Raw genomic sequence first — 13,938 nt, 5'->3', positions numbered from 1 at the left:
ATAAGTGTGTGTGTGTTTTTTATAATTAAGCCACATCGGGCTATCTGCTGAGCCCACCGAGGGAAATCAAACCGCTTATTTTAGTGTTGTAAATCCCTAGACTTACCGCTGTTCTAGCGGGGCCTCCTATGAAAAAAACAGGAATTACCAAGTATTACTTTTGTCTTTGGTGTTCAGTTCTTGTTCGCTTGAGAATAATAACGACGTAATGTCTCTAAAGAAATTGAGTTGATAACTCATCATATTACTGACCATGATGTTAGCTTGTGCGAAATAAATCCATTTCATGGTATGTTTGTTTGTTTATTAATCTAACAGGTGGATAACTGTACGGTCTTATTTAAAGACTTTAGCATTCGTTACCTTTTGTTATTGGTCTGAAAACTAATGGAATATTTAAAGAGAGTAATTATGATCTCCTCTCGCTTACTTCTTATTTGTATGGTGTTTCATTTAATTATATTGATTACTTTACTTTGTGGAAATCTTACACTAGAAATAAAAAATTAACACAATTATTTAAACTTCGAACAATAAAGGAAAATATAAAACAGTATACAAGAATAGAAAACAAAGTGCAACAATAATTAACAGTGTACAATAACAATGAAAACAGGAAATGTGAGATGTCAGGCTAGATGGAGAAGTTTGATTGGTTATGTAGACATAAACTGTTTATTACACAATATACTTACTATACAGAATATCAGAGGGAGGATGGTATTTAAGAAGTAAGAATACATTGTAAGTAAAGTGAACGTGGTGAACACAACAATGGATGGAATGCACGACATTTGTATGCTTGTCCACATTCAAATTGTGGATATATGGAAAGATGGAATCAATCGTTTGTTAAATGTACACGTTCAAAGCACACTGAATTTTGTTTGTTTATTATTAAACACAAAGCTGCGCCATGGACGATCTGTGCACTGTCCACTACGGGTATCGAAACCTGGTTTCTAGTCTATAAGTCCGGAGATATACTGCTGTGCCATGGGGGAAGGCACACTGATAAGGTTTTTAGTTGTTTGTGTTTGTCTTTGAGTGTTCGCGTATAGCTACACGAGGGTTATCTGTGTCTACTGTCACTAATTTAGTAGTGTAAGACTAAAAGGAAGACAACTAGTCATCACCACTCACCGCCAACTCGTAGGCTACATTTTTACCTACTAGGATTGACTGTAACCTTATAACGCCCAACACGGTTGAAAAGGCGAGCATATTGATGGAGATTCAAACCTGCAACCCTCAGAGTACAAGTTGATAAAAGACGATAATACCGGTCCATTATTCGTCGAAAACTTATAAGTTTCATTAGAAAAACCGCGATCTTAAATTTTTTCAAAACCAATGTTGCTGACGATGAAACAGAACTTACATCGCTTCTGTCTCCTCGTGGAGGTCTTGAGAAAATAAGTTACATACGCATATTTATCCATTGTCCATTAAATCATAAATATAAACGTTACAGTTTTGCATGTATTTTGCTGTAATGTTATATAAGTTTAAGGATATCTGGAGAAAACAAAAGTAATTAGTTCGGTTTGCTGGTTTTGATGGGCTCCAGACGTGCACATCCTCAGAATACGTTACTCAATATGAAACGTTGTAGTTATTCATTAAGGACAAAAAAAACAACCAGTCCGTGCTGTTGGTTATGCACGCTGATGTTCCTGCCAAGACCAAGGGCGTTCGGGCAATATCTTCTTTTTCTTATCGCTGTTCCATGTTAACGACGAAAAGATGAAAATGAAAAATATGAAATAAATATCCTAGAGCCATCCAGGAACTGTGGATATATTGTGATCAACATATGAAGACACAGGACGACGTAAGACTTTTCCAGTAGATAACGAACAAACAGAGACATCTAGATTATTTTTACTTATCTTTGAAAAAAGAAAGAGATAGAAAAGCAAACAAGTAAATTTGAAACTTTGTGCAAAACGGTTACGAACCATAGAACCAGTTCTAAATACATTTTTCAACTGTCGTAATTTCAATTAAAATGTGGCTGAGGTCTGTTTTTTTATCTATTTATAATTTTTTCGTAAACTGACTTTTAAGATGAGAGTTAGTTCATTTATTATCCACCCTAGTAGGTTCAAACCTCAAGTTTTAGAAAAATTAACCACCTACTCTTGTTTATGGTTAAACGCTAAGCTACATAAATGGTTATCTGTGCTCTGCCTCTCATGGGTATCAAAACACGGGTTTCACCCATTTAAAAGTTACACACATTATCCGTCTATTTAACAGTTACACACACTATCAACCCGTTTAACAGTTATACATATGATCCATCTATTTAACAGTTACACACACAATCCGTCCATTTAACAGTTACACACACTATCCATCCATTTAACAGTTACACACACTATCCATCCATTTAACAGTTACACACACTATTCATCCATTTAACAGTTACACACACTATCCATCCATTTAACAGTTACACACACTATCCATCTATTTAACAGTTACACACACAATCCGTCCATTTAACAGTTACACTCACTATCCATCCATTTAACAGTTACACACACTATCCATCTATTTAACAGTTACACACACAATCCGTCCATTTAACAGTTACACTCACTATCCGTCCATTTAACAGTTACACACACTATCCACCCATTTAATAACTGCACACGCTATCCACATATTTAACAGTTACACACATTATCCGTCCATTTAACAGTTACACACACTATACATCCAAAAAACTGTTACACGTGCTATCCATCCATTTAACAGCAACACATACACTCTACTCATTTAACAGTTACATACACTATCTATCTGTTCAGACGTCATTTCCGAATACGTACTTGACCAGTTCCATATTTATAAATGAATTTTCTACGAGAACTGAACTTTTGATCTAATCTTTGTAGAGGTCACACGTGAAATCTCTTCAGACAGAAAAATATTTATGTGGTTATTTAGAACACAAACACTTTAAAACTTCGTAATACGCTCGTTGCATGATGTATTTTTCAGCTCCGAACCATGCTCTACGTTGCATGATGCATTTTTCAGCTCCAAACCATGTTCTACGTTGCATGATGTATTTTTCAGCTCCGAACCATGCTCTACGTTGCATGATGTATTTTTCAGCTCCAAACCATGTTCTACGTTGCATGATGTATTTTTCAGCTCCGAACCATGCTCTACGTTGCATGATGTATTTTTCAGCTCCGAACCATGCTCTACGTTGCATGATGTATTTTTCAGCTCCGAACCATGCTCTACGTTGCATGATGTATTTTCCAGCTCCGAACCATGCTCTACGTTGCATGATGTATTTTCCAGCTCCGAACCATGCTCTACGTTGCATGATGTATTTTTCAGCTCCGAACCATGCTCTACGTTGCATGATGTATTTTCCAGCTCCGAACCATGCTCTACGTTGCATGATGTATTTTCCAGCTCCGAATCATGCTCTACGTTGCATGATGTATTTTTCACCTCCGAACCATTGCAAACTTTCTATTCGGTCCATCATTTCTTTTTCTTACATTTCAGAAGTTTCTCAACCGCTCAGAAAATCTAAGTTTTTAACAACCTCTTTTTTCGATCTTTTATGCGTGCTCATATGCCAAGTAAGACTTATAGTGCTGGTCCAATTTATTGAAAACTATGCACGATACATAAAGAAGTTATAATGACCTAGGTCTTTAGGATAGTGCAACTTGTTTTCGTTTTTGTTGTTGTTTTTTTCTTTTTCGTGTTTCATCGTTTTTCTTTTACGTGAATTCGAAACGCACCAACTGACACGAAATCGGAAAACTGATGAAATATAAATATTATATCTCGTAAAATTTGTTTAAAAGGATCTGATTAGAACCACAGGCGTTTCAACCTTGCTAGTACAACTAGGGACTCGAAGCTTCCGATGCTGGCTACATTTCACATGAGAATCTATTTTGCTTTGTTCTGAAAGTATGCTTACGTCATCTGTGACGTCTAGTGATAATTAATTAACCACGAGGTACACAAAACGGCCAGAAATACGCTGGTTTCTAGAAGACAAATTAATTTTGTTGGTAATCAAATACAATCTGTCGTCACATTGTACAGTACAAGCTTAGAAAACGCGTTTCGATATTCTGGGATACCCACAGGATGCTGGGATATTTCTACTTAGTTCTTAGCGTAGCAGATTTCGCAGTGAAAAGATTTTACATTAAATTCTGATAGTGTTATTTCAGAACTACTTGAGGGTCGTAGGTTCGAATCCCTGTCACACCAAACATGCTCGCCCTTTCAGCCATTGGAGCATTATAATGTTACGATCAGTCCCACTATTCGCTGGTAAAAGAGTAGCCCAAGTGTTGGCGGTGGGTGGTGATGACACTGCTAAATTAGGGACGGCTAGCGCAGCTAACCCTCGTGTAGCTTTGCACGAAATTCAAAAAACAAACGAACATTACTTGTGTCAAGCTGCTGCTTTCCTTCAAACTTCTCGCTGTGATAACGTAGAAAACGTATATCTTAAACTCAGAAAATATTAATCGCAGAATCGATTTGAAAACAAGAACGCATCCAACATTTATAAATAGGAGTCCTGTAACGACAGTTGGTTGAATACCTCAGTGTTTAATAACCAATCACTGAAGACATTCAGTATTCCTTCTTCAAATGCCACACTGCTTCTTTCTCTCAGAGCCACACTTCTGACATATTTCCTTTCTACCCTTCTCTCAGAACCACACTTCTTTCCTCTATCCTTGTTTCTTACAAGGTTTGCGGATTGTGATACTTATATGAAAAATCTTAAACACAAAACCACAGGAGATGCAGCTGATTTATACCATTAGATATAGATAGGTTTTACCTAACTTCGGTTGATGTTATATGTAAACACTACGAGCAAACCTTCTGTCAAGATTAAGATCTGTAAATACAACCAGCAGACGTTTTGTCAGGATTGTACACATATTTGAGAGCAGATGTTGGAAAGTTTAACCCTAACATTACAACTATCAGATGTTCTACTTACTAACAGCACAACAGATATGACACAATATCAAAGCAAAGAGAATGGTGAACTTGAGATATGGAAAACCAACACAACCATTGTATTCAGAGAAAACGTTTCGGCAAAATACTCTATATTTTTCATTGTAACTTTTTCCGATATCGTATAAATCCTGCATGTTACCAAACATTACACAGATGTCCCGATTGACTGTTACACACTTGGTAAATTTGACCCTCAGATTGCGAGTCGACCTACCATCACCAGCAGTTCGTGCCAGGTCCCAGTATAGTGACCAATACATTTTGGAAACGATGGCGTTAATACACTGCTGTATACAAAGTTTTGTATCTTGCACGTGATGCCACAAAACTCCCCGTTTCATTGAGTGCCGTCATATTAAACATCATACATTCTATTCTATAAGATTTGTTAAAACTTTACGTGCAAGATACTGATCCGAAATTTCGTTCGCTTTCTCGACATGTTTTTCTTTATACTCATTGACGAAATGCTTTACGTCTTCAGATAACACGCTATTAGAAGATGGATTAGTCATTTTTCACCTGAGAGTAATGTAAACACTTAACGTCCAATATGGCGGGTTAAATTATTAGACCACCTACATCACTGTAAGACCTTTGTTGTTTCATCATAGTCAAGCCTTGAATCCTAGCACAACCATCAGAAATTACTCATTTTAAGAAGTCGGAGGTTCAAGTCTCGTACTTATTTCGCCTCCAGTAGTAAAAACACATGTTCATTTCTCGTTAATCGCTTTATTTTTTTTGCTGTCTCATAACTAGACTTATGAACTTGGACTCATCAGGGCTGATAAGAACTCTTCATCTCATACATAATTATACGACTAGGAAGTCTTCACGAAAGGCAAATGATAAGATTAAGTCTATTTGACCACCCTTTCAGCCGTGGGGGCGTTATAATGTTACGGTTAATCCCACTATTCGTTAACAAAAGAGTAGCCCAAGAGTTGGCGTTGGGTGGTAATGACCAGCTGCCTTCCCTCTAGTCTTACACTGCTAAAGTGAGGAAGACTAGCGCAGATAGCCCTTGTGTAGCTGTGCGCGAAATTCAAAATAAACCAAACCAAGTCTATTTGGTCGTGATTGATGGCTTCTAATTTAGTAATAGTTCAATAGCAGAGGGTCTAAGTGGGAAAAAAAATAGGATAAAAAAAGTGTGTATCTTTCTTGCAAGTAGTTCTAAGTGGAGTAACACATTTTAAACGTGTAAAGAGAATCTACAAATCCAATGCTCTGGAGTTTGGTGTGAGATTGGGAAAACAGGAGTGCCTTAGAAAGTCTGTTCTGTTCTGTTCTGACAACGATTTACCTAATGGCGAGATAAATTTGTGAAAACGTCGTACCTTTCAAGTTTTTCTCAAGCCGTCTCCTAACTTTATTGTCTGTTCTGTTTTCTTATCAGCAAGTCCTACGAAAGACCTGCTTATTCATTGGTAATGTTACACTGTTAAAAGTAGTTCAGCTTCGATAATTAATTACCCGTGTTTTCTGGCATTCTCTTTTCAAGATGTTATGTGATACGTCACAAATTGAGATTTTTATTACAGTTCTGGATTGTTTTATTTTATGAGTCCTTTCTCACCAGTTACATGACTTACATTTTTCTTTTTTTTGAAATGAGTAATTCGAGTTGTTAAAAATTACTGTGAGCTGCTTAGTTTGAGACCGTGTCAGAATGTGAATTTAAGATCTGTGGTTTATTTCGATTACTGCAAAATTGTGCTCCGCAATGGATGCGTTGAATGATAGTGTCAAATCCAACTGGTTCGGCATGGCCAGGTGGTTAAGGTATACGAGTCGTAATCCGAGAATCGCGGGTTCGAATCCCCGTCATACCAAACATGCTCGCTCTTGCAGTCTTGGGGGCATTATAATGTGACGGGCAATCCCACTATTCGTTGGTAAAAGAGTAGCCCAAGAATTGGCGGTGGGTGGTGATAACTAGCTTCCTTCCCTCTAGTCTTACACTGCTAAATTAGGGACGACCAGCGCAGATAGCTCTCGTTTAGCTTTGGGCGAAATTAAAAAAAGAAACAAACAAACAAATCCAACTACTCGATTAGAGTAGACCATGAGTTAGCGGCGGTTTCTGTTGATTATCTGCCTTCTTTTGTGTCAACTTTGAACTAATATAGAAAAAACGCTATACCTGCTCTGTTGTTTGTTTATCTATTGTCTTACGTTATTTAGGATAAATAAAATGTAGGGAAACAGGGGATAAAGTATATATGTCTACTCTTTAAATGAGCTGAGAAACGTTGTAGGCGTGTTTAGTGGACTGGGTATGTCTAGAAAAGGTTCGATGTTAGGAGCAGATGGAGATTCGCACTAACAGTTTAAAACGTCATACAAAACTTCCTAGAGAGATGCAGTCCACGAATAAACAAAGCTTTTCGACAGTATAATATCCTATCGCAACCTTCTCTCAAACAATAACTGGTTGTATCATTCAACCCCACCACCATCTTATTGCTGAACGTATCGAGTGTATTCAACGCGTGTCTAACCTTAGATCTTCCGATCTAGACCCTCGTTCCTGTTGTATTATATCATCAGTTTGGTATTTCTTTTTTATCAAACGTCTAGTTATCAAAGTTGTTGAATTTAAGTAACAATTTTCTTGTTGTTTTTTTTCTCTTTTCAGGTCTTGTTATTCAGCTGTAAAGACCTGATACTGGAGGGTACCTCTGCTGGGTTTTTGTCATGGACACCTCTAGCAACATCACGTGGGAAGACCGAAACGTCACTTTTTTCACGTATGAGATGGACGCCAATTCCACCAATAACATCAGTGAAATCCAGCTTATAGCAAAACTTCAGCGGTTTGTCAGTAACCGGACAGTAGACTATCCATCTCTTATTGGCCTCCTTGTGGCCTACGTGGTGCTGATCATCACGGGAGCCACGGGAAATGGTTTGGTCTGTATGGCAGTAGCCAGAAAGCCCCAGATGAGAACTGCCAGAAATGTCTTCATAATCAACCTTGCCATATCGGATCTCATTCTTTGCCTCTTCACCATGCCATTCTCGCTAATTGAAATCGTCCTCAAATTCTGGCCACTCGGTTTGTTCACGTGCAAACTGGTGGCCGCTCTGCAGGCCACCAGTATCTTTGTTTCCACCATTAGCATAACGGCCATCGCCCTCGACCGCTACAAGGTCATCGTGTACCCAACTCAGCAGAGCTGCACCCCTCTCCACGCTGTCTCAACCCTGACCTCGATCTGGGTCATCGCCTTGTTTCTCTCTTCCCCTCTCTTCATCTTCCGCACTGTGGACCACGTCCACGTGGGGTTGCCGTGGCTGGATTCAGTGGACTATTGCCTCGAGCGTTGGCCCATCAAAAACGGGCGTTTCATCTATTCTGTGTTCTCCATGGTGTTCCAATACGCCCTGCCCATCTTGATTGTCACCGTAGCTTATGCCAGGATTTGCCGCAAGCTGAGACAGAGGATCGTGAACCGAGGCTCCATGATGGAAAACAAGCAGCAACGAATGAAGAAGACAAACACCCTGCTTATTTCCATCGCCCTCATCTTTGGCATCAGCTGGCTCCCCCTCAACATCCTTAATGTCGTCACTGACTTCTACTACCCTTTCCAGGATGATTCGGTTTTCAGGATCGTGTTCGCCTGCTGTCACATGATCGGAATGAGCTCAGCTTGTTCAAATCCCTTACTCTACGGATGGTTGAACGACAACTTTCGGAAAGAGTTCAAAGAGATATTTTCCAGCTCGTGTAGCTGCTCGAAAACCCAGTCGAACTGGAAATGAATAAAATAGGAAATGTTGAGTGGAAAAAACATGTTCCATAAACAAAGTTTTAGCTTTGAGTTAAAACACGTTTCCAGAGTGTTTCCGTTCTATAGCTACCTTACTTTACACTGTTATTGTCTACAAGATAAACAGGAAATAACGGGGTATGGTGTACCAGGAAATAGCGTATTAAACCAGTGTTACGTCATGGAGAATAGCCAATCGTTGCTATCTGTTCTTTACACCAGGGCTTAAAACATATACTAAATCGTGAAGAACAGCCAGTTGTGGCTACCTGTTCTTTGACATTAACGCTTTAAACTAGTATAAAGTAATGAAGAATAGCTATCTGTGGCTATCTGTTCTTTAATACTAGTGCTTTAAATTAGTGTTACGTTATGAAGACAAGCCACTTGTGGTTATCTGCTGTGTGACTCCAGTGCTTTTAATCAGTGTTACGTCATGAAGACTAGCCAGTTGTGGCTATCTGTCCTTTAACACTAGTGCTTTAAACTAGTATAAAGTAATGAAGACTAGCCAGTTATGGCTATCTGTTCTTTAACACTAGTGCTTTAAACTAGTATAGAGTAATGAAGACTAGCTAGTTGTGGCTATCTGTCCTTTACCACTAGTGTTACGTTGCGAAGACTAGCCAATTGTGACTCCCTTCTGTACGACTATAGTATTTTAGGCTAATGTTAAATAATGAAAACTGACCAACTATGGCTATCTACTGTGTGACTCTAGTGTTTTCAACCAGCGTTACACGATGAAGAAAAGCCAGCTGTGGCTATCTAGAATGTGACACTACTGCTTTAAACTAGTGTAAAATAATCAAAAAGAGACACTTGAAATTATTTATAGTGCAAAATTAATTAATTAAACAAATGAACTATTAATTTTAGTTTGTTGTTGCACTTCTCTGACAGGTGGTGTAACGGAGTCCGGCTTATTCGAGTACGGAACCAGTCATAACTATGTTAAAATTTAGCTGATTTTAATAATATACCAATATCGTAAATTAGTCATAAGTGTGTGTCAAGATTTGATTGTTTTTAGACCAATACTGATATTACAATTTGGTATAATTGTGTCAAAAAGGTTAAAGATTGGACATATGAGTCACTTACTACTATTTTGATCAGTCCTTGAATAGCAGACAGGTACCAGAGGATTGGAAGTTAGATAAAGTAACTCTTCTGTTTCAGGGAGGTAATAAAAACTGATCTAATAATTATAAACACGTTAATCTTACATCAGTTGTGGGAAAAGTTTTGGAAAGTCTGTTAAAAATGGTTGCCAAGTCATTTAACAAAGCTTAGAATTTTTATTGAATAACAAACATTGTTTTATTAAAAGAAATTTTTAGCTTACAAATCTTTTGATATTCTTTGAAACAGATGCAGCTTATATAGATGGTGGTAAGTGTATCTAGATTTTCATAAAACATTTGACAAGGTGCCACATGAAAGGCTTGTAAAAATATAGTTTCTGTAAATGTGGGGAAGAAGTTAGCAAGTTGGATAGAAGAGTGTCTGGATGGAAGAAAACAGAGGGTTGTTACAAATCGAGTTGAGTCAAACTGGATTAATGTTACAAGTGGAATTCCTCAGGACTCAGTGTTACAACTTTTATCCTTTTTATTTGCATCAGTGACACAGATGAAGGAATGGTCAATAAATTACTTAAACTTACAGATGATGTTATAATCTTAAATGTTACTGACTGTGAAGTGGATGCTGATGATTTACACAAGGACTTAGATCGTCTAGTGAGTTGGACAAATAACTGGTAGATGGATTTTAATTACAATAAATGTAAAATGATGTATGTGAGTTATCATAATTTGAATTATAATTTGGATGGGAATAACCTTAACAGTGTTATGAAAGAAAAGGATCTTGGTGTAATGGTTGATCAGTCTCTAAAGTGATCCTAGTATTGTACTGTTGCTAGCAGCTGGGCAAATTGGATTTCAGGTTGATTCTACAAAAACATTTAATACAAGTCTGAAGAGGTTATAATTTTGTCGTAAAGGTTGTATCTACAGAAATATTGAAGACAAGTCTAAAAGGGTTATAACTTCATTGTACTGATCACTGGTCAGGCCACATTTGGAGTATTGTGTTCAATTTTGGGCTCCTTACCTTAAGAAAGACATTGAATTGTTGGAAAGGGTTTAGAGAAGGGTTAACAGAATATTGCCTAGCACTGAGTTGTTGTCGTATGAGGAGAGGCTGAAATCTCTTAACTTGTTTTATCTTGTTCTTGATAAAAGAAGAGTCAGAATATATCTGATTAATTAAAGTGTTTAAGATTATAAAGGGAATTGATAGTGTTGATGTGTCGTGTTTTTTATACCTCACAGTGAAAATAGTAGAACTACGGGATGCAGATATACATTTTGGCAGGGTAGGAGTCATCTTCAGCTAAGACAGTTTCATTTTTCTAATAGGGGGTTGGCCTTTGGAATGGGTTGCCTTCAGTTGTTGTACAGGCAGTAAATTGAAGTGAATTAAAAAATTTAGTGAGTTGGACAAATAACTGGTAGATGGATTTTAATTACAATAAATGTAAAATGATGTATGTGGGTTATCATAATTTGAATTATAATTTGGATGGGAATAACCTTAACAGTGTTATGAAAGAAAAGGATCTTGGTGTAATGGTTGATCAGTCTCTAAAGTGATCCTAGTATTGTACTGTTGATGTGATAAGGGTTGTTTTTAAGATTGTTTAAAATTTATAATGGTGTAGTTTGGCGGATGAAACAGCCAAAGTGGGCCAATAGGTCCCTTGTTGTCTCTAAGCATTATGTTAAGAGTTGGCAATTTTTAGAACAACATTAATGTTCCCATCCAAGTGTAAGTGCATCAAGACTGACCTTTTTCAAGAGCGATTTTAATATTTCTAAACTAGTTACAAGTGTATCAATATTTAGCTGTTTCAGTAACAAGATAATAAATATTCTAAACTAGTCATAAGTGTATCAAGATTTAGCTGTTTCAGTAACAAAATAATATTCTAAACTAGTCATAAGTGTATCAAGATTTAGCTGTTTCAGTAACAAGATAATAAATGTTCTAAACTAGTCATAAGTGTATAAAGATTTGGCTGTTTCAGTAACAAGATAATAAATGTTTTAAACTAGTCATAAGTGTATCAAGATTTAGCTGTTTCAGTAACAAGATAATAATTGTTCTAAACTAGTCATAAGTGTGTCAAGATTTAACTATTTCAGTAACAACAATAAATAGTATTGTAAATGATATACAATCATGTGTGTCAAGTAGAGCAGTTAAATATATTGTAAGCTGTTCTGAGTCATAAAGAATGTAACGTCGTAATATTTGTTGTTTGTTTTGTTTTCTTTCTTTGAGACACCAATATTTTAAAGATGTGTTTTTGATGAAGAAAATTAATAGATTTAACACAAACGTATGTTCATAAAAACAAAAATGTCTTATTGTCACTACTATTGTTTATATTACACTAATGTTTTTGGTAACTCAATACTGGCACGTTTTTAAGGGTGTCAAATTTTGTCTATTTGTTGTAGAACACCAATGTGTCAGATAGTTCACGACGAACTCATCATAACTGTTCATTGTAAGGCACCAATCTGATGTGTAGCTCACAAAAACATGTCATGATGTGTTGTATTGGAGCAGTTTGTTCCACAGTCTGTCTGTCTTAGATTACATGTAAATAATGTTAAATGTCTTAAAAAAAAAAGTGAAAACTATTTCTTAACAATATTAATATTTTCAACAAGAAAAGGCAGACAGATTTAGTTAGTTATGTAACGTATTAATATGGTGTTTCATAAGTTAAGAAATCAGATAAGGTGATAACTGATAATAAACATAGGTCGTTTCAGGATAAATACGTTGAATGTTTTGCTGTTATTTTTCAGAATTGGCGAAAAATTTCTGAAATTGTGTCTAACAATGATGGCTTAACGATTTCTCTGTCATGGTAATGGAATGACCCTTGTAAAGTACTTATGGACTCTTTATAAGGTCGAAAGTTGGAGAACGGATACTAAAGGACTGTTTACTGGTACCACAGTAATAGATTTTTCTATAAAAGTGTCTTTTATTTTGCCGACAGAACCCAATAAAAGTTTGTTTTCCTATACACCGTTTATCAGCAAATGTTTTATTTTATCTTCGCTCACACAAGTCCTCTGTAGAGAGAAAAAGGTAAATCCAACAATATTTAAAGTTCTTTTCTATTATCGTTAAAAATGTTTTATCCAAATATCGTATTAAAAAAACTGTATTATTTGTGAGTAAAATATACAACCCTTAATACATTAGTAGTTATGCCATTATTATCTCATTAGTTTCTAGAATTATCAAAGTCTTTATAACTTTAATGCACCCTAGTTTGAGAAACGTTTAAGAATGATACATTTGTTACTGTACACATACATCAGTCAAATGTTCATTGTTGCTACAGTCGTTTTAATGTTCTTTATCAAACTTCGATTCTCGTCAACTGAATCTGTCCCTAACACACTCTTGTCACATTCATTTCGATAATAAAATAAGTTCTCTAGAGAACACTGACATTTCGAACTTTTAGGGTTTATATTTCTCTCATATATTGAATGTCTTTGTTAATTTACTTTATTTTGTTAATTAAAGTTGGTGATATTAAGAAAGCAATTATTAAATCATTGTTTAAAGAGTATTAAAACGATCGGGAAAATGGTTGACTTTTAAAAAGGGAAAAAATAAATAACAAATTGACTCATTATCTTTTAGTTTACTTTTCAGTGAATCAATTTAAAACAATTAACTCTAAATGGGTTTTCTTTTATAAAATAATTATATATTTAATTACGTAAACTCCAGAGAATTCTTACATATTTCTGTTTCGAGTATTTTTATAAAGTGTTTGGGAAAATTTAGTTAATGTCTTAAAATAAACATTATAAGGTCGTTGTTAGAAATGTGTTCCAGCTACATAATCGTAAAGTTACTTAAAACAAAGTGATATTACAGAAAATGTGTAAAAACTGGACAAAAATCATACAAAACAATGTTTTCTTTACAATAAAGAAAACATAAAGTTTGTTTTTTAATTTCGCACAAAGCTACTGGAGGGCTATCTGTGCTAGCCATCCCTAATTTAGCA

General features: G+C 36.0%; 1 protein-coding gene across 1 annotated transcript in view; it reads left to right on the top strand.

The window, feature by feature from the left end:
* The window catches only part of LOC143253598 (neuropeptide F receptor-like), a 32,030-nt gene extending 19,135 nt beyond the window's left edge, over positions 1-12,895 (top strand). The window contains exon 2 of the mRNA XM_076507714.1: positions 7,682-12,895. Coding sequence (XP_076363829.1) covers positions 7,741-8,811 — 1,071 coding nt within the window. The 5' untranslated portion in view covers positions 7,682-7,740 and the 3' untranslated portion in view covers positions 8,812-12,895. The remainder of the gene's footprint in view (positions 1-7,681) is intronic.
* The last annotated feature ends 1,043 nt before the right edge of the window (positions 12,896-13,938 follow it).

Source organism: Tachypleus tridentatus, chromosome 6, assembly GCF_004210375.1.
Source record: "Tachypleus tridentatus isolate NWPU-2018 chromosome 6, ASM421037v1, whole genome shotgun sequence".
In the NCBI taxonomy this organism is placed as follows: domain Eukaryota; kingdom Metazoa; phylum Arthropoda; class Merostomata; order Xiphosura; family Limulidae; genus Tachypleus; species Tachypleus tridentatus.
The sequence above is the reverse complement of the archived record's forward strand: the minus strand, read 5'-3'. Positions and strand labels throughout refer to the sequence as shown.